The sequence below is a fragment of the Mixophyes fleayi genome, chromosome 9 (genome assembly GCF_038048845.1).
Source record: "Mixophyes fleayi isolate aMixFle1 chromosome 9, aMixFle1.hap1, whole genome shotgun sequence".
In the NCBI taxonomy this organism is placed as follows: domain Eukaryota; kingdom Metazoa; phylum Chordata; class Amphibia; order Anura; family Limnodynastidae; genus Mixophyes; species Mixophyes fleayi.
Window position 1 is genome coordinate 12,514,762 of NC_134410.1, and position 22,091 is coordinate 12,536,852.

The window sequence follows — 22,091 nt, forward strand, 5'->3', positions numbered from 1 at the left end:
CTGTTATGAGCCAGGTAGCATTTTTGTCTAATTTGTACTAAACTTCTGTAATGCACACAGTGCTACGTCCTGACATTCACACCTGGTAACCATCACACACAAAAAACCCCAGGACTCTAATCTGCTGTCAAATACGGGTTTTATTTTACTCCCCAGAAAGAAAAACATAAATATGCCCATAGAAGGAGCCGGAAGCGGCGCCATCTTGCTCCTCCCAGACGTACTCGCAAACTACCTTGTGACCAACACGCGGCCATCTTGCCACACCCTTTCTGCCAGGGTCACGTCAGGTCATCCCACGGCTGTGCTCCCCGTCTGACCACACCCAGCCCCTTTGGTCGCCCGAATATGTCACCGTGACTTAGCCCTCTCCCCTCAGCCCCCATTCCGCACCCATCCGTCCCCGCGGTGAGCACGTGTAACGGTTCTGAGGCTGGAGGCTACGCTCCTCCCCCAGGGGAGGAAGCGTCCACCCCGCGGGTGTACCATGATGGCGGCGCTTCCGGTTCCGAACTAGTCTGGGGCCGCGGGGGCCGCTGGGAGAGTTGGTGGCAGCGGGTCCGGTGCGGGGTGACCGCAGGAGACCCCGGAAACTGCGTCACTGGCGGCGCCTCATTAATATGCAGGCTCATTAGCATAATGGCCCGTATGTTACTATAGGGAGCGTCTATAGGGACCGTGAGCGCTTATCTATCCGGGAGGAGGGGACACTCTGAGGCCTGAGCGGGATGGGGGACAGCAGGGGTAAGTGTGAGTGTGCACTCCTCTATTATTACCTATATACTGCCACTAGGGCTCTCCAGCTGCTGTGGGACTACAAGTCTCAGCATGCCTGTTGTGTATAATGCACAGATTGCCTATATATAATGCAGGCACTGTGTACTCTCTATGTACAGTGCATTATGTATACCAGTCTGTATTGTGTCTCTTGTTTATATGGGTCTGGGTTGGGTATGTAAACACTGCAATATTGTCTGTAAAGTTCTTTTTATATAGTTGTGTTTTATATAATTTTTTTTATTGTTCGCAGTTTGCCACAGCCCGGACACCTCATCGCTCAGCCCGCCTCTAGGACGCCCCCTTAGCGACACCCCTCCTCCGCCTGGTGCCCCCCTGCACCCCTCCATGATTGGATCTGCCATGACCTCCTCGGTTAACTCCCCGCTTGGGAGCCTTGGCTCCCCCTTTCCGGTCATTAACTGTTCTGTGGGATCCCCCGGAATTCCAGGCACCCCGTCTATAGGGTATGGACCTGTCAGCAGCCCACAGGTAACTTGAGTGATTGCTGGGGGTGTATCTCTGGCTTCTTCACAGCTAGAAAATCCAATTATATTGTCAATTACATGTTTCTTTGTTGTCATTTTAATTAAGTGGCAGAAATTTTTATATAATATTTCGGAAAAAGTGTGTAGCTTTAATATATTAATAATGAACTCCTTTTCCTTCCTCCTGCAGACTGTAATAATGATTTTGTTTTGCTCTATATGCTTTAATATTACTCCTTTTTATAGCAGTCTAACCTAATGATGTATTCAGGGCATATAACTCGTATAGCATCTTGCTTATTAGATTTAGAATATTGTGACATATTGTTAGTGGGGTTGAGGTGCTTGCTGTTTCCTGTTTTAGTGTTGCACTTCACCCTGGTGGTTGGGTTACCTGTGATGTCTAGTATGTGACTTCCTCACACAGTGTCTCTGAAGGCCGTGTAATGTAAATGTTGTAGTTCAGGATTTGTTTTGGAGTATTTGACAATAACATTGGCATTGTTTTTTTATAACAATGTAACATGCATCGATCAGCCGCAACATTAAAACCACTGTCAAGTGGGGAAAAAAATTCTTATTACAATGGCACCTCCCAAAAAAATGGTCCAAGGAAGGGAAAACCAGTGAATCGGCGACATGATCATTAGCGCCCAAGGCTCATTCATGCCTGTGGGGCACGGAGGCTAGCCCGTCTGGTCCAAATCCACAGAAGAGCTACTGTAGTACAAATTGCTGAAAAAGTTAATTCTGGCTATGATAGAAAGGTGTCAGAGTGCACATGCTGGAGTCTGGTCAGTCACATGCAGACCCCTGTCCACTTCCTAAAGCTCTTAAGCATGGGTACGTGACCGCCAGACCGGGACCATGGAGCAATCTAAGGAGGTGGGCTCATCTGATGGATCAATCATGCAGACGGCCAGGGGTGTGTGTGCATCGTTTACCTGGGGAAGAAATGGCACCAGGATGCACTATGAGAAGAAGACAAGCTGGCAGAGACAATGTTCTGCTGAGAAACTTCAGGTCCTGGCAATCGTGTGGATGCTACTTTGACACATGCCATCTACCTAAACATTGTTGCAGACCAAGTACAGTACACCCCTTCATGGCAACGGTACTCCCTGATGGCAGTGGTCTCTCTCAGCAGGATAATGCGCCCTCCCACACTGCTGACATTTTTCAGTAATGGTTTGAGGAACATTACAAAGAGATCAAGGTGTTGACTTGGCCTCCAAATTCCCCAGATCTCAATTTGATCGAGCTTCTGTGGGATGTGCTGGAAAAAACAAATCCGAGCCATGGACCTTGCAGCTTACAGGATTTAAGAGATTTGCTGCTAACGTCTTGGTGCCAGATACCACAGGACACCTTCAGAGGTCTTATGGAGTCCATACCTCGACGGGTCAGAGCTGTTTTGGCGGCACGAGGGAGACCTCCTCAATAGGCAGGTGGTTTTATTGTTGTGGCCGATTGATGTATAGCTGAAAAGTAACATTTCTAATATTTTGTACATCCTAACAACTCTTATAAGGTGTTCTTGTTTGATTTTGGAAAGCAATTAAATTCTTCCTGGAGAATTGGGGCACATATAAAGCGTGAAACTTGCCTTCTTGCCATACCTTTTGATAGCAGGACCATTGTTCAACGGACACCATTGTTATTTAAATTGTTTATTGTAACTGGTTACGTTTCTCATTAAAGACTGACTTGTGTGTTGCTTTTTTTTTTTTGTTGTGTTTTATATTCTGCTTTGTGGGTTTAAACAGTTTCTGCACCCTCACTATTGTAAATGTTGACTACTGCCTTTAACAGGATTTGGCAAAAGTACTTTGAAAACCTTGGAGTGGGTCATTCAGGGCTGTAGAGGGTGTCATGTGACTCACAAATAATCAAATGACGCTTTCAACTGTACTGAACAATGTCTCCAGTTTTCCAAGTTCTTATGTTGAACACTAAAAGCAGTCATTAACATTTACAATAATGAGAGGGCACAGACCCTTATAAAGGAATAATCCTCTGATGTATCCGTAGGTGTCTTATAATTTCCTAGAACTGTATAGAACCTTCTCTGAGAGCCTTCAAATAGAAACGTATCTCTCTTCCGACCAGCATTTGCATTGTATAAACACATGACAGTTGTCACTTACTCAGGGGCTTATCTGTAACCTTGCATTTAGGTGTAACATCTGCGCTTAAACTCACCAAGTAGCGTTTATCTGTCTAGTGCAAGTTAGACAATGAATGAGTCTTGTTTGTTGCTATTGTTTGTTCCAATTTCTGCACCTGTATGCAGCCTTGTTAAACCAGCCCTGTGGACAATAGAACAATACCCCTATACTAGAATAAGGCTTTACTTGGCCATAACTTTGAAGATTTGTTCAGCAGTAGCTTTGATGTATTCAGCACAGGAAGCTCTACAGACCTAGGCTGTCGTTGTTCTAGTATAATGTCCCGTAATAAACCTATTGCGGTCCATAATCTCCCTTACCGCATTCGCAAGAGATTAAAGTTTAAAGTCACGAAGAGATTTGTGCCCATGTTAGATCGTTGGTTCCTAGTGATATGATTGGTTGCGTTGGTTCAGACCACAAAATGGCTTCCTCTGCGTGGGTAATGGGTGCACTTTACTGCAAAGAATTCCAGTCTCTTCAAATATCATCTGTCAATCTGCTCAGCTACAGACTGAGGTATTATTCATGTGACTGGTTTAAAAAAACCAAAAAAAAAAACCTATACATTTTACCTTGCAGATAAATTCCACGGTCAATCTTTCCGGCCTGCATCCTGTCAGCTCCTCTGAAGATGTAAAGCCTCCGCTCGGGATGAGAGTCATGCCTGGACATCCCAATGGAGGAGGAATGAGTGGGAAGAGGCTGTGTGCCATCTGTGGAGACCGCTCCTCCGGTGAGGGAAAAGGGTTTGCGTGCTGTAAGGGGGGTACATTTAGAGGTGTAAGTGAGCTATGTAGCGTCTTGTCATGTGAAGATATTGCCTTTATAGCTTCCATTCTGCTTAGTTTTCCTCAGTGATGCATGTAGCTGCCAAAGCCAGTGCTTTGGTACTAAACAAGCAGACAGTGACTGACTGACAGCCAGGCAGATTGTGTTACAGAAACAGTGTGGATTGGTTGATTTATTCCCAGGGGAGGGGCCGTTGATGTCACAGCAAGTCAGCCTCTGCTTTCTGGGCCCTTCAGGACACCATCCTAAAGATGTGGGTGTAACTTCAGCTGGTGTGGGATTAGTATAAATAACATTTATTTATATAGCGCCAGCATATTCTGTAGTGCTTTACAATGGGGATAGTACTCTACTTTCTAACAGAGGTGCAGTGAAGCTAATCTTAATGCTGAACTGTGTTATTCACCTTAATGGGTCATATCTGAAAAATCTTAATTTTAGGGATTTGTGATCTGGTAACAAGCAGGTTGCTGTAGCTTGCATTCATTAAGTCATTTCACTATTTTGCATTCATAGACTGATGTTTGACCCACATAAGTGAACTGTTAATTGCAACTTGTTTGTTTATAGTCCCAGAATAAGACAATAAAAACAGAATTAACTCTGCAACTACACATCTACTCGGTGAACACCTTGTACTGCTGGCTTTTATGGCTTGTTGATATGATCGCCATGAGAGTTTTATCCCTTAATGTTCCCAATGGGACAGTGGCTGTATTGCAGACACTGGAACTTAATTGCTGTACACATGGGCAATGGCGTGATCAGCGGGTCAGACCGTCGCCCAGGAAATCCTCTCCGAGTGTTTGTCCGAAAGAGGCAGATCCGTTTGTGTGGGATTGTAATGTACAATATAAACGTGATTGTGATGGGCTGTATAGATGAGTATTAGACCATGTAATGAAGCTGCCCCTATAGGTCCTAGGTGTGTGGTGCCTTTCATAGATTCAGGGATGATGGCTGGTCTGAAAATAGCACCACACCGTCCCCCGGGCCTTATTTTCTGCGTGATAGAAGCAAAGGGAGTAACCAAAACTGAACACACAGAATCTTTAACAAGAATTTAAGGCGCCAAAAAGATATTTTATTGAGGAATATGAGTGTGTAAGCGAACTTTACTGCCTGAGCAATTTTCAATACAATCCACCGAGCTGTTAGCATGTGTTGCTAAATGAGAAATAATGAAAAGTTTTATAAATGCAGAGTTCATAAGTTAGAACGCATTGGCTGTTTTTTTTCCCCTTGGTTTTATTGGGTTAACAAAAAAAGGTACGAGGTGTAAATGAGTCCAAAGGGCAGATTTATCAAACATTCTAATAAGGAAAAGTGGAGGTGTTGCTCATAGCAACCAATCAGATTCTAGCTACAAGATTCTAGAATGTTGTAGATAAATGATGGCTAACTACTGATTGGTTGCTATGGGCAACACCTCCACTTTTCATCTTTAGATGGTTTATACATTTACCCCCTAGTGTTTTTGTAGTAGTTCCGCCCAGCAAACACGGTCTGCAGCACATTATATCATGAGAATACGGAGAAGAGATTTTTATTTGGGTGATGGCCCAATGCAGCCTGAACTCTAGACACCGTCCTGGGCACATGTGACTTTCCAGCTGGCACTGAAATATTGCAAACTCCGCCAGTCTCCGCGTCTTCAGCGATTGCCAGGGATGGGTGTAGCTCAGTAACTACAGAGCTGTAGGCACCTGGGATGGAGTAATGGGCAGCACAACAAGTCTGCTTACTGTACTTCTAATTGTCTGGTGTTATAAAGGAAACGCATCTCAGTGAGATTTGATGTATTACATGGGTAGTATATACAGTATATATGACTTTATTCTGGAAAAATGTTGGTATATATGATATGTGCATAATGTGTTAATGTAATCGAATGATGTAAAAAAATCTGTCATTTGTACCAGTGTGTAATTATGTTGTGTAGCGTGGGTGTGTATAAGGAGACTGCCAATTTAGGTCTCCAAGCCTGAGATAACCTGAGATAGCTGGTTAGACTGTGCTGTTAGCTGCCCCCACATACAATGATTTTATGAATGACTCGAGCCAAATGTGTTGTTGATATATAGACATTATGTGGCTGGCACTTCTCACGCTCATCGTACAGTGTGCAGATGCAGCACATTGCTCCGCTCTTAGCTTGCACGGAAACAGCTTGCTGTGGCCGTAGCCTGGTATTCCCGTGCAGCTATCCAGCCTGTGATAAGCTGCAATGTATTGTGTGGTAGATTCCACTACAACAGTGACTGGCAACCTGATACACTTCAGGGGGCTGCCCCATCGGCCTTCTACCCTTCAAAAGGGCCCAACATTGCCCTTAATCTCATTTATGACCTAGGATAATAAATTTAATTAAATAAGGAGACGCCTTTCTGTAATAACATATCGCCAGGCACGTTACACAAGTGTTATACGCTATAACGTGCAAACCTGAGAAAGCCGGAAGGAGCTGGGGGCCGCAGGTGAAGACTCTGAGGGCCGTCTGTTGCCCATCACTGCACTACAAAGTGCTAACACGTTACAGTATATCAGAGGGACAGGAGAGGTACATGGAAATGCATAAAGCAGAGGAATTAAATAGTTTCCAAGCAGTGTCTGTATAACCTTCAATAAGTGCTGGAAGCTCTGTAAATATGGGGGGTTGGGAGAGTTTTTAACTTTAATTGAACCATTTTAGTCATCAATGACCTTATGATTGAATGATTTGAACACATGAAACTAGTGAATGGAATTTCACTGCAGCTGCCAGCTTTGGCTCACGGGTCATAAAAGGTTGCACTCTGCAGTAATATTGTTTGGGGCAGAGGGGGGGGGGGGCATTTGCAGTAACAATTTCAGTAGACGTCTCCCACACGCTCTATGATGCAATTCTATTCCAGTAACGAGTGATTAGAATCTTCAGATTTGTATGATCTCATTTCTGAAGATCCTTTGAGTGATATTGCTTAATTTTCAGTTGCGTCTCTCGGGATGGTATCGCACAAGCAGACTCCCTGCTCTGATGGCTATTAAAACAAAGCTTGCAGTATTTAGGGCTGGCAGGAAATTGACTGAAGTCTATTTTATTTCCCCTGTACCTGCCGGACAATCAAACTGCATGGTTAGTACTTGGTGGTTCTCATGATTACTTCCAGCAGGAGACATGATCTGAGGCTGCTCTATGCTTGTGTGACAACAGCCTTCATGTGAAAGAGAATTTCTGTGCATGCTGATCAGCTCCCTGAGCTCATTGCTGCATATTGCACAGTTATATGCCTGCACAATCATAAATTATACTGTCTCACAGCTACTTAAGTAACTACAGCCCCACAAGAATGTCCTTATTCTGCTTGTATTCCCATTTTCTGTTCAGCATAATAGTTTGTGTTCTGCGCGCTCTCCCTATACGCCACAGCCACCCCGGGGCATCGTCTAGTGTGTAATCCTATTAACATCTTGTGGGTCTAGTTGTAGGCTTTTCTTCCTAAGCTGCTGGTAGCCCAAATCTTGTTTTGTGTTCAGTAATAATGTTGTCTAACCAGTTAGCAGCACCTAAAGCATTATTCTTGGCCTGGGGTCCGAGATCAGCAGTCTTTGTCTCATTGATGCGAAGCTGAGATCCATGGGGCTTATATGTAACCTTGTGACAACTTGCTTATAGCCAGAAAAGCAGAGGGTCATATCTCCAGGGCTGCACCCTGTTGGTGCCATGTTAGTGACTGGCACAGCCTGGTTTGAGGTTGAACTGTTCCTGGCTGCCTGCACTGGCATAATAAGCTGTTGCTGCGCTGGTAGTGGTGAGTTCTATGTAGGGTCCCTGGCATAGAACCACCGCAGGTTTGCCAGTTGGGGTTTGGTGTGATGATAGCTGAAAAATACATTTTAGATGAGGTTGACCTTTAACTGTTTATGCTCCAGGGAATCCAATTTAGTGATGGAGAAGCTACAGAGGTACAAGGAGAGGAATTGAGGCCTATTTTTCACAACATCTGTATGAATGCCTTAATTGCAATTACACAAACCCAGTCTACACATCTGACTCTGCTCCAAAGTTACAGCGAGCCATTGAGAATTGCATTGGCGCCCCCTTCACAAAACCGCTACAGCTTTATGTCCGGACTTTTAAACTTGGATACAATTTTTGGAATGTAAAGTCCAATTCTGTTTCCAGTCCATTAAATGTTGTAGGAAACTGATGTTTTATAAATGTATGGAAAACTGGTGTATGGTGTCTGTTTTTTTTATTCTGAAAAAAAAAAAAGGGTTATTTCCGTATGTGCAGTAAGTCACCATCTTTTTGCCCACTTGTGTCTGGCAGGGAAGCACTATGGTGTGTACAGCTGCGAGGGGTGTAAAGGTTTCTTCAAACGCACTATCCGCAAGGACCTGACCTACACCTGCAGAGACAACAAGGACTGTATTGTGGACAAGAGACAGAGGAACCGTTGCCAGTACTGCAGATATCAGAAGTGCCTGGCGACCGGCATGAAGAGGGAGGGTGAGTGGCATCATTATCTCTTCATTGGGGTCATGGGCATTGTTTAGTTGTGTCGTATGTTCTCTATGGAATTGGACAGCGCCACCTACAGCTTCTGAGCATGAATTTCACCCAAATAAATTTCAGGCTCCTAATGCCTCTCATGTTGTGTCTCAGTGATGTCACTGGTTGTGTGTGTGGTTTTCCATAGCTTTTGGGGCCTTGTGTTTGCTTTTGTCCAGTGTGCTATCTGCATGGAGTTCGTATGTTGTGTCTCATCTCTTTGCTTTCCTCTGGGTGCTTTGTAGTCTTCCCACAGCCCTAAAGTGCACTGGTTGCTTTATTGGCTATTCACGACAATGCTCCTAGTCTGTGTATAGGCGTGCGCCTTTGTTGAACTAGATTGTTTGCTTCAATGGGCCAGGGACTAAATAATTTATTTAATATTGTAATTAAGGAACAATTTGGCAAAACATGGTCTGTATTTTGTTTCCATATTAAAAATTAAGTGTTATGAATACAGAGTGACTTTGTTTAAATATAATGCTTGTCGGTAGTATATAGGTAGACTGCTATATTTTATGGTAATCTGGCCACAACGTGACGTCTTTTGTTGTGGGATTTTGAGGGTGTCTCTTTACTGCACCTTAGGAGCTCTCTGGCAGCCCACAGGCACTGTTTGTAGATGTGCAGAGAAAGTAGTTCTCTGTACAGAACGGCCAGATGTTTTGTTATCTGAATATAACATAAAATGTTATAAACATGAAATACTGTCATTTAATCATTACATGAGCTCAGTGGCCACCTATGCAATGAGTGTCTGTTTTCATCTTGAAGGGATTAGTAGCCCTAATATAGAACTTTCAGAAATATCTCTTGCTCCTCATCCTCTCCTGTAGCTTATAATATAGCCAAACAAAAAGGGACCACTCCAGGCATCATAAAGGCCCCCTGTTTCCATAATATCTTTAGCTCTCCCGACATGAAACAAATGTTTTGAAAATAGACTCAATCTATGAAATGTTCTAGGCAGGTAATGTACAGACTCAGAACGCTGTCTGGAGGGAAATTCCCCGTTACAATCTGATCTTACCATCATTCTGTAGTCATGGTGCACACTGACACACATCAATCAAATGTGACATTTATACCTAAGAATTTATTTTTTGTAAATTTTGCAGTGTGAGATTGTAACCGTGGGTCTGTGGGCTCTTTCTGATACTTGTGTATAGGGCATATTTAGAGATTAGTATGATGATTGGTTTTATCATTCCTGTATCCATGCGCACACACTTTTTGTCTATCCTTGGAGGTGGCCTCTTAATGCATCTCTCTACTTCCCACCCATCAGCGGTGCAAGAGGAGCGTCAGCGAGGGCGGGAACGTGACGGAGAGGCTGAGCTGAGTGGGGCAATAAATGAGGATATGCCCGTGGAGAAAATACTGGAGGCGGAACTGGCAGTGGAACAGAAGAGTGACCAGAGCCTCGAAGGAGGGGGATCTGTGAGTAATCTCCCCGCGGAGGGGGTAGTTCAGTTGTGACTAGAATTAGGTTTTACTGCCGGCAAGATGGACTACTCCATAAACTCAGCACAAGTGCACACAGCTTAGGAAGTGTGAACGCTGTCATTTGTTCAATAAAGCTAATTTAAAAATGTCTAGAACAATTAAAAAAAAAAAAAAAAATCTGCTATATAAACGCTGCTGTAAGAAAATCTGATGATCACAGCGGCTTAACAGCTAATGTCACTTTATCAGTCTGTTAAAAATAAATAAATATAAATCCTCACCACCAGTGTTTATTTAAAAGCGAAAACAATTTGCCCTTTAGTCCATTTCACTAGAGCCCGGGCTTGAAGCAAGTGCTGAAAAACTACATTCTCTGCATGCTTACGGGTTGACTCTTTAAAAATTGTTACCATTTCTTTTTGTGTGCAAGAAGAAATAGGGGACAGGTAGAACAGACTCTTTGCTTAGTATCCAGTATCGCTGTGGAAACCAAACAATTGTTCATATTCAACGCACACTGTCCTAAACACAGACATGACTGCCGTTTACATCTTTAGTGTTAAGCAGTCCGTGGTGACTGGTGTCGTAAGGTTTTTGTCGAAATCGTCACAGTTTTCAGTGTTTAACTTCCATGTCTCAAAACGCAGAAATTCCATAGCGCAGTAAATGGTTTAATAAACATAATACACACATGCAGGCGTGTGAGTGACTTACACAGCTCCAGTAAGAACATATAGTACACTGATGGGCAACAGGTGGCTCTAGGTCCACCGAGGCTTCACCTACAGCCCCCAACTCCTTTCTCAGAGGTGTTTGTGATGGATTGTGACTTGTTTAAAATACCTACTGATATGTTAATGCAGGTAGGGGTAATGTGAGGCCCTTTTGAAGGATAGAGTGCTGCACCAAGCAGCCCCTGATGCCCATCACTGGTGTAGTGCTAGAGGTCAGTGTCACCCTACTGTTACTTACCTGCTCTCTCTGTCTCCAGCCCAGTGATCCAGTCACCAACATCTGCCAAGCTGCTGATAAACAACTTTTTACTCTTGTGGAATGGGCTAAGAGGATCCCCCATTTCTCTGAGCTGCTACTGGACGACCAGGTCATTCTGCTCAGAGCCGGTAAGAGCCGTTTTACTAGTATTGGCTGATACATTAAAGGGGATCTCCAGCTTTAGAGAGTTCCGTTGTCCCGAGAGGTCTGTTTATATTTGTTGCCTTTGAATACAGATTAGCCCAGATATGTAACCTGTAAGATGTTTTATCCTTACAGCAGATTACACTGTCCTGAGACAGGACATATAAATAAGCACATCTCTCTCTGTAATGGGTTTCTTTGGAGGTGGAGTTCTTCTTTAATGTCATGTCCCATATTGAGGAATCTCTGCCTTTTTCTTTCCTTAGGATGGAATGAGCTCCTTATAGCTTCTTTCTCCCACCGCTCGATATCTGTGAAAGATGGCATCCTGCTGGCCACTGGACTCCATGTCCACCGCAACAGCGCTCACAGTGCTGGAGTAGGGGCCATATTCGACAGGTAATAGTCAGCCTCCCTGTTGTGTATTTTTAATAAGTTGGTCCACATCGTCTCTTAATTTAATGCATAATTTTTAGAACCTGTTCAGTGTCTGTTGTTGTCTCACTGACATATTGTTGTCTCTGCAGAGTTCTTACTGAGCTTGTGTCTAAGATGAGAGATATGCGCATGGATAAGACTGAACTAGGCTGTCTGCGAGCAATCATATTGTTTAACCCAGGTAATGTATGGGATCCAGTCTTCTGTGAGCCTACTACTATTCTCCTCTGACCGCTGTAAAAAGCAGCGTTCAGGGCCAGCAGCAAAACCGCTCACACGATATAGCGCTTAGAAGTCTGTTATGTGTCCTGCACCTGTCGCACCAGCGCTCTCCAGCAACTGTTCCTAAACTGCTTTTAAATCTGCATAAACCACTGGCAGCGAACAGATTAAATGCATTTAAAGGAGCAATAAACAAAATTGGTACCAGGTAGCTAGATGATTTGGGTATTTGCCTACTAGTGTATCTGCCGAGGGGATGAAAAATGGTAATTGTGCCTCCCTTCTCCGTGTTGCCAGAATGTTTAATATCGGTGAGGCTTGGTTTGTGATACATTTCTGAGAATTTTGGGGGGGTCAGGAGGGGGGATTCAGGATCTATTAGGTTACAGAGCTTAACATGCAACACAACTTGATGACGGCTTTCTAGAAGTTAAGTAACACCAAGCAGCAGGAATATGATTACACAGTCATTTCTTTACCATCTCCATGGTTCAAATGGGACATTATAATAATTGGTTTGTGCATTCAATCCAGCACTGAATATGTTCTTATTTTAACACCGTGTTTAAGCCAAGTAGACTAAGGGGTAACTTTATCTAGCTTGTGGATTTGAGAAAAGTGGAGATGTTGCCCACAGCAACTAATCAGATTCTAGTTAGCATTTATTCAGTACAGTCTACAAAAATTATAGCTAGAATCTGATATAGGCAACATCTACTTTTTCAAACTCTCTGCTTGATAAATTTACCCCTAAATCATGACTTAAAGAAAACCTGAAATATGAGCTGTTGGGGGGGGGAGCATGAGGGTTAAAGATGACAAACATTGTTTTAACATGTCGATTCTGGCCAGTGTTGCATACAGTAATATCTTCTCCTATATCTCTTCTCTTCAGATGCCAAAGGACTGTCTAACCCAGGTGATGTGGAGGTTCTGAGGGAGAAGGTCTATGCATCATTGGAATCCTACTGCAAACAGAAGTATCCAGATCAGCAGGGGAGGTGAGATGTGCTTGCAAGAATTTTAAATATATATGTGTATGTATGTGTGTATATGTATATATATATATTATGTGTGTATGTATGTATGTATGTATGTGTGTATGCATACATGCATGAGTCTGCAACTGTATGACACAGTTGAGTAGAGACACTAGTGTCGCTATCATATGTATAGTATGTACTTTGGAGATCTTCTAAACAAAGTAGACAATGGGCCTCATATATGCTGTGAGCTCTGCGTGACCATAACTTCTGCCTCAACCAAATTTCCTTTGTTTCCCCCATTAAGGTTTGCTAAGTTGCTCCTCCGCCTCCCTGCCCTGCGCTCCATCGGTCTGAAATGTCTGGAACACCTCTTCTTTTTCAAACTCATCGGAGATACTCCCATAGACACCTTTTTGATGGAGATGCTCGAGGCTCCCCACCAGCTGTCTTGAGACTGTTCAGATTAGCTACAGACTTCTGCTCCATCCCCAAGAGACAGCTAGTAATACATACTCTAATAGACCGCTTCCACGTGGAGATATTGGCACCTCACAAGCTATCCCAAGAGACTGCCTGAACTGTCCACAGACTGCTGCTCCACCCCCCAGTGACAGTCCTTGGTGCACTCTCCCATAGATCACTTCCACATCGGGGGTTGTTAGATTGAACACAGCTGGCGCGTATCTTCATTGGTAGATAAGCTCCCTCCGGGACGCAGGAACCTCCTAGGAAGTGACCTAACACACGTGAGAATCTGCTGCCGAGTGGCCTCCACGGATTATGAAGAAACGAGTCCAATATCTGAGTTTGTGCCGGGGAATTTTCCTTTCTTTTTATGAGACACTCCTATGCAATATCATCGAGTATGGTCTTGAAGTGATAACTATGCTAAGAATGGATGTCTCGAAAGAGATGCCCTCCCCTAAAGGTGCATTTTCCAGCTGCCTCTCTCCTCCCTATAAAGAAACCAGCTTTAGCTGGATGGAAAGTGCTCTTCTGAGGGGTTTGAACTCTATGAAGGAGAGATGCCGATTCGTAGCCAAGTGTGTTCCTCGTAATTATCAAGCTGGAAGAATAGACTGCTTAATAAATGCACATGAGGACTAGACTGCTAAATTGTGACGTGTAACCGGGAGCTGATGGGGTTGATTTTTTTTGGTTTTGGTTAACGTGTAATGAGTCCTGTTTAATCAGTGGACATTTCTAATGGGGTGTAAATGGACCCTTTGATCCTCCTTTCCCCCCTCCCCCATCCATGTCTCGCTGATTTTTGAGGTGCCCTATCTAATTACTGCACTTGTTAGGGTATAGGGGAGACTACCGGGGTTCGCTGTAGGGTGAAGGGGACCTCTATTATTGGTTGACTTCATTAACTTTTTTTTTTTTTGGGTAATGACTGTTCTGCATTTTGGGGTGCCTTGAGGGAAAGGAGAGGACCTCTGCACCTCCATCTTTTCCCTGGGGTGGGATACATAAACTTAGGTTGACTGTCCTGTTTTGGTTCAGCCAGTTCTCTTAAGATCATTTTTGTTTTTATTTGGAAAGATGATTATATTGCACAGAATTTTAGGAAATTGTTAAATGAACTTTTTTTTTTTTTCTTCCCCCTCCCATTAACTTGGTTTGTTTGGATCTCTCCCTGCTGAATGGATGAATAAGGGGCCTGTTTTGCCCCACAAAATAATTTTACTGTGTTTCTCTATAATGAATTCTTGGGGGTGCCTGATTTTAAGGAAAAAAAAATGTTTTCACAGAACTTTTCTGCTGCTAGAACTGTTTAATAACCCTCTCCCCCCATCCCTTCATGTCACCCCCCCCCCCTCTTCACAATCCTTTATAACTCCCTTTTTATTTTATTCTTTTGGATCCCATATATTTTCCCTAATGTGTCAGTGAAACTCTCCCTTCTATTATGACTCTGGTATCAAAGTTGTGCCATCTTGTAAAAATCCCAGCCCCTAATGCCTGCAAATACAGAGAGTCGTTTTAAACACAGAAGTTGCCCACACATAGCTATATACTCACTCTCTCTAGGAGGCAGCTCCTCATGGGAGGAGTCCTGTAAATGGACTCCTCCCATCTGCAGCCCAACCTCTTTCTCTGCGCTCGTTCATTATTCCTGTTGCTTGGAATGAATATTAAAGAGAATTTAGCTCTGTCTTCTGACTTTTGTCTCTTCTTTATTGTAGTTTTTGTCACTATATAGTTGATGGCAATTGGTGTACATGGAAATTATATACTACATAAGAACATTAACTCCAAGCACGTACTTCATTATTTCATGTGTAGACCTCACTGCAATGATGTCACCAGGTAGAATGGCATTTGTTATCCATGAGTTCAGAGCTTTGGTTCTTAAAAGAAACTTACTCACAATCTAGGAAACCCATATGAGACTGTGTGCATGTGTCATGATTACAATATATAGTTTTGTTTTACATTTAGCCAGTGTATTAGATGTATGCAAAGTTGGCTTTGGGTAGTTCCTGTATTCTTATCACGTTAGGTCAAGGCTTTTGCTTTCAATAATGACACCACACACATAGGAGTTAGGAAATGAAGAAACTCCCTTATTTGTCTTTAATTTGTCGATGACCGTTTGAATTTATCCTAATAAACTTATGCCAATCAACATGATTAAGGCTGCAGTGAGCACAACTTGGTTTAAAGGAACGGTCACCTCGGCTTTTGTCTCTATTGCCCTTGTGTGCAGGAGAAGTATTGTGCACTTGGGATTTGTTTTCACACAATTTATATTTGGGTAAGAATGTTTATTTAAACCCAGCAGGCAGCCGTAAGTGGTCCTTTCTGCTCCTGTTTTACCCTCCTCACCTCTACACAAATGTTGGATTTAGAAAATTTAAGTATTTCTACCTCCAGTGTGGGTGGTGGGGAATTGAGGAGATGGTCTTAGAACAAATAACAAGAAGAAAGGTGATTGTTCAAATAGGCGGTTTAGCTGTTTTTTACAGGCACTGCCATAGAATGTGAAGATTACACCGTGCAGGAGCGTAGGCTGTGTATATTGGTAATGTGCGAATTGTGAGTGCACCTTCTATTTAAATATCCCACTAGAGAGAATACGGGAGCTCCCACCTCTGGATTCTGGTCACCCGACCCAAATGGGTGCTGCCTACCAAGTGATGTGTGACCTTAAGGTTTATTGTGGTTTCTCCCAGTCATTAACTTTTGGCTTTTACTAAGCAAACAAAATCCATCACTGTCTGATATAGACTGGACAGTGATGGACTGAACGCAAGCTTTAGAAACCACAGCGAGACCTATGAAATATACAGCAATAGATTGCCAAAGACTGATGGGACATGGACATCTAGGGACTACAGTGAAATCCACTCCTAAAAGTAGGGACTCTTGCAATAGATAACATTTCTCCAGCAAGATCCTGGATTTAATATTCTGCTCAGTGTATTTTGGAACAGACAGGTCGTTTTTGAAATCACTGCATGAGTTGGGATTGGCTGTCACACTGTGGAGAACTTGTGTTAGAGATTGCTGTAGCTGAACATTATCCAGCTTGTGGGGAGTCTCCAGGGAGGGGGGGGTATACATATCCACAGCCTTCCATGATGGTAGTAGCTGCTGTCTGGATGAGGACCTCTCCCCTATAACCGCTGATTAGGGAGTCAGTTCCTGTCTGCAGTTTTCTATGGGATTCTATTCCTGTCTATATTTTCTTCTTTGATAATGTATGTTTGTTTCTTAAATCCCATTTAATCTTAGAAAAAAATCTGTTTAATTTGTCATTATCAAAATGTATTGTTAACATTGACAGTTTCTACCAATTACAGCATAATTACAATTTTTAATATGAACATAAATTTGAATTGTAATATCGAATGCTTGTTGCCCTGTCCTAAATGTTATTAACCCTTCTTCCCCTGGTCCAGTGTCGCGTGGTTAGATGAAGTGATACAACGTGTTCTATCTGCAATGTGAATAAGATGCAGTGGGTCATAAGGAGCAATGTTCCTTGTGGCAATTACAATTTTTGGAGAGTGCTGCTTAATTTCTCTTTTATTTAAAATGGGTCAAGTGGGATCGGTTGAGCGGAGATGTCAGTTTTCCCTTTACAGTAGGTGAAGTGATGAGGAAGGAAGGGGCAGTTGGATGAGGAAGACAGAACTGTTTTGACAGAGCCAATGGGGGATATTGGACAGGGTGGAGATTAGGGATCTAATATATGTGTGTTTGGTGAGAGGGCTTTGTAATAGGAAGTCAGGATGAATTTGAAGTGGGAGTGAGAGTTCTTCTAGTAGCACTCTGCAGAGTGGGAGGTAGCTTTGGAGTGCCAAGTTTGGGTGTTGTATTGCTGGAGCTGAGCTGTGGCTGCTTCATCTGGGGTGGTGCAGAGTCTGGTGTTGTACAAAGAGATGTCAGCATTAGGGCGGACAAGGAAGAGATTGGAGAGAGAGATGGTTCAAGAGAGAAGAGGAGGGGGATGAGGCCATATAGGTGCTGCTGTGTATGCAGATCTGTAGCAGGAAGGCTGACTTAGGGAAGCTGGGGATGTCACAGAGATAGGAGAACACAAGGGAGTGACCTTTGCAATGTGTGGGAGATGAGGTCCACTGAGAGAGAGACTGTAATAGATGCGTGTAAGAAGTTTGGAGGCTGCAGTGCCAATAGGGTTGTCGATTGGGGTGACGGGGGGGTGTTGACAGTGGCACAAAGGTGGATTGGAGAGGGCGGGTTCTGGGGTGATAACAATGGTGGTCAACGGGGAGGAGAGTGTTGGTAACCATGAGACCACCATAGGAGAGTGGAGCAGGGGAAACTGTCAGAAGGTGGGATCCAGGGTTCGGTAACTCCAAGGTGTCTATCTCCCATGACAATGCACACGTACCAGTGAAAGAGTCCAAGAGTACCCTGTAAATCTGAGACCTCACGTGAGATGGAGACTTGTAACCTATCCAAACGGAAGGAGGTCTCAAGATATCCGCAGGAACTGAGATGGGCTGAATGCAATATTGTTATTGTACAAATGTTCCTATTGGAGTTGAGCAAGTAACCTAACTCTTCCTTGGGTAATGTGGGGAGATGAGAAATGACTTGAGAACAAAGGGAGGGTCTTGGTGAGGAAAAGACCAAACTGAAGAGTGCACCTTTGGCTCAAATCTGAGTGAGTGTAATAAGTGAATGAACTCTTTGGGGGGGCTTTAGGGAACATGCTCAAAACACTGACAAACCGGGTAGATAACATGAATGCAGGCATCAAAACAAAGTGCAGGGACGGCCTTATGAAAAGAGGAAACCATTGCTTCTGGGTGTTTCAGGGCCTTGGATTTTTTATAGCTATTTTTAACATTTGAGAACTGAAACTGAAAGAAGGTGTCAAATTCTTCAATGAGGGTTTGGAGGAAAGTTAATGATTGTGTGATAATGGCTATTAAAATAAATATATAACTTGATTTATGATGTGTCCAAATGGAAAAACCCATAGTTTCAGGATTCAAGTAAATGCTAGAAATATCAGATTATTGTTGTAATCCTTGAAGTAGGTCTTACAGATTCTACATTTGTGCTTGAATCCCACTGTCCATTCATCTCACCACCCAAAGCGAGTCCAGCAGATCCAGGTCATAACAATTCGTTGCACGTGAAAGTATCACAGAAAGTGAACTGATAGAACTTTTGCAGTCTATACATTATATGGGGCAATAACCTAGACATGAGATGGTCACTTTTTGTGTGTAGTAGGTTGGAAAGGAGAATAACTGAAAGGCCTAAAGCAAAACATTTATTGGGTTTTCATTAGTGAAGAATTATCATGCGTGGAGTTAAATAGACCCAAATGTGCCATAACTTTGTCCAAAACGAATTATATAGCCCATGTTAATGATGTACATATTAATGTCCTGCACATAAAGTAGGAGGCACATCACATTGAATTGAATTTCTCCCCATATACTTAATTATAAATGGTTTTGGTGAAATATTCTTTCTAGCCACTAGATGGCGCTGTGTTACAGCCACTGTAGCCAGGGCCGTCTTTCCCATTGGGCACAATGGGCAGGTGCCCGGGGGCCCTGCAGTCCAGGGGGGCCCGTCGGAGGCAGCAAAAAAAAAAAAAAGACAATACTTACCTTGCGGTCAGCTGGTGATCCGGCTCCCTCCATGGTCTCCTCCTCCGTCGCGCTCGTAGTGCATGTCGGGTGTAACATCATCACGCCCGCCCGACATCCATTGCGGAGCGCGACGGAGGAGGAGACCATGGATGGAGCTGCATCGCCAGCTGACCGCAAGGTAAGTATTGTCTTTTTTTTTTTTTTTTTTCCAGGTATTTTTTTGCTGCCTCCAACCGGCCCCCCTGGGCTGCAGGGCCCATATATATATAATATATAATATATATATATATATATATAATATATATATATATATATATATATATATATATATATATATATATATATTTTTTTTTTTAATATATATATATGTGTATATAGGGGCCCCGGTGCACTGCTGTGCCCGGGGGCCCAAGAAGTTGTTAAGAGGGCCCTGACTGTAACCCTGCACTATGATCATCATAGGTTCCCTGTTACTGAGAGGTGATACTGGGCATTAGAAGCTGTATTTCATATCTGCCTTTGTCTCAGTCTTCTGCATGCTGTAATATGCTGAGATATAAATATAATGGCATACGCCAGAGTTTGTTAAGCTTTTTGTATTATGTACCACCTTATAATGGTAAACGTTAGTACTGGCTATTGCGTATCAGTCTATCCCAAGTACTACTTAAAAGGTGTCAACTTATTTCATAAACCCCCCCATGTACATATTTGGCAAGTACCCCTTTCACTTTAAATGTTTAAAAGCACACCTAATTTGTTTTCATAATATATAAGTAATGAATAAAGCGAGGTACACACTACACAGTTTTCATCCAATAATCGGCTAAATCAGCCGACATACGGCCGCTCGTTCAAAAGTCGGGTCAGTGTGTGCAGTGACACGATGGATGAAAGTCTGCCCAAATGGACGATTGTCGCCTCATTTGGTTAATCGTACTGTTTAATATTTTCGTTCCAATCTCGTTTCCGTTGTGCAGTGTGTATAAACTTCCGATCCACAACAGTGAGTACGAAATTACAGTCATTGCTCACGACAACATGGCTGTAAAAAGTCGCTAAAGGGACGACCGCTCTTCCCTTTATCGTCCTAAACAAGGCTAGTGTGTATGCAGTCCATGGACCGAGCGATCGGAACATCGATCGCATGTAAAATCGCTCGGCATAAAAAGTTGGTGGAAAATTCTGGAGTGTGTACCCAGCTTAAGTTGTTATTTTGAACTTAATTTAATTTGTAGATGTACCCTTTGAATCTTTTGTATACCTGATTGTACTACAGGTTGAGAAACCCTTGCGCAGAATTGCTAAAAACCTGATTCAGTTATTAACCAGGTATAATATATCTTTTTTTATTGCATTTTTGCTAAGATAAAGTGTACTATCTGTTCTTATCAGTAGGGCCTAGTCCCAACCTCCTGTGATGGGCAGGGCCGGATTAAGGGAATGGAGGCCCCTGGGCTAAGGGGGCATCCATCCCCCCGTGAGGCCCCCAATGTGAACCGCCCGCCGCCCCCCGTGAGACCCCCCCAAGCACTTACCTGTCAGTGCAGTCCTCCTTCCGCGGCGCGCTGTAAACTCCTTACTGAGGAGAATACTGAGCGGCGCCGGGGACGGAGGACTGCACTGACAGTGCTCAGCAGCATTGATCGGGCTGGGGGCGCCCCCGCCCCCGGACCGATCAATAATGCTGCTGAGAACTTTGAAGGGCCCCCTGGATGCCCGAGGCACCTGGGCTATAGCCCAGTTAGCCCTAGGGTTAATCCAGCCCTGGTGATGGGTACTGCTGGTCCGCTGGCCAAAAGACGGACAAGAAAGCCCGGGATGTAATGCCCCCCGCCTGGCGGGTGCCGGAAGACCAGACTGATTTTTGCAGCTTTGTTTAGGAATAAGGCACATGGACGAGTCTCATCAGTTTTATCTGCACTCACTTCCTTTGCCCTGGCCTACTGGTGGGCGAGACATTTTTTCCTTTCCCCAAGTACTATTTATTGACAGCATTAGAAGTGTTACAAATAAATATTTGCGGGTGCATTTGGGGAACTCTGTAACAGGTAGAGGTAGCAAGATGTGTTTAGGGTCATATGGAATCTGCTGCTCAATAACATTGATGTCTAAGGAGATAACTTCCTTCCAGAACGGCTTTAAGTTTAGGGCGGCTCCACCCGATGTGCAGGATGGACGAGGGCCATCTTAAAAACATTATGGGCCCCCGGGCAAAGCAGTGCACAGGGGCCCCTAGATATAGATATATAGATGTATACAGATACAGATATAGAGATAGAGATAGATAGATGTACTTGCTCAGTGACCCTTGTAGGGTTTTTTTTGCAGGTTTTTTTCTTTTGCAGGATTATTTATTCTCATTAAGAGCCGTGCCTATGGGGCCCCCTTGCCCGTGGGGCCCCTGGACACCTGCCCATCGTGCCCAATGGAAAAGATGGCCCTGGGATGGACCCAGGCTGGCCGCCTTTCCTCCAACAAGAGTCTGAGGTACCTGGGAATATGGCACAGAGTCTAGTGGGGACATAATACCATTTATATAGCGTTTTATAGGCATTCTCCTTAATGTGCAGGTTAATAGAGAATTTTGCAACTCCTTCATAGATCTCATCCCCATTCCTAGGTCTAGTGACTCACCAAGAAATGTATATATACCGGGCCGTATCTCAGGGCACTTATTTATTTTATGGCCTCCGTTCCCCAAGATTTGGGGGAGGACTTGTGGCCCCCTGGTTCCTTCCTCCCTGAACCCCCTGACGTTTCCCTCTTCCGTGAGGGGGAGCAGAAGACATGGAACCCTGGGTGAAGCTCTGGCAAACTACAGAGTGAAGGGACCACCTATTAGCCTTGTGGAAAAGGGGTCTGAAGTTCCTTGTCCCCAATGAGACCTTTATGGTCTCAGGGGTGAGGGATAGAGGGGACCTTCCTGTTTTCAGGAGGGCCTGACGTTCTGCACCCAGTTTTGCACTATATTATGGTGTTTTTCACATCCTGTAGTCCGCATTTGGATTTTCAAG

General features: G+C 43.7%; 1 protein-coding gene across 4 annotated transcripts; it reads left to right on the forward strand.

Moving 5' to 3' along the window:
* Positions 1-470: 470 nt before the first annotated feature.
* On the forward strand, positions 471-15,148 carry RXRB (retinoid X receptor beta). 4 transcript variants are annotated; one of them, XM_075186456.1, is made up of 10 exons: positions 471-750; positions 1,031-1,269; positions 4,016-4,169; positions 8,538-8,717; positions 10,009-10,199; positions 11,197-11,326; positions 11,609-11,741; positions 11,870-11,961; positions 12,898-13,003; positions 13,293-15,148. In XM_075186456.1, the coding sequence occupies exons 1-10, from the start codon at positions 729-731 to the stop codon at positions 13,438-13,440; spliced, it is 1,395 nt and encodes a 464-aa protein (XP_075042557.1). In that variant the 5' UTR covers positions 471-728; the 3' UTR covers positions 13,441-15,148. The 4 variants fall into 4 exon arrangements, with proteins under 4 accessions (XP_075042557.1, XP_075042559.1, XP_075042558.1 ...); XM_075186458.1 differs by having other exon boundaries at positions 490-750; positions 10,048-10,199; XM_075186457.1 differs by having other exon boundaries at positions 490-744.
* Positions 15,149-22,091: the final 6,943 nt, after the last annotated feature.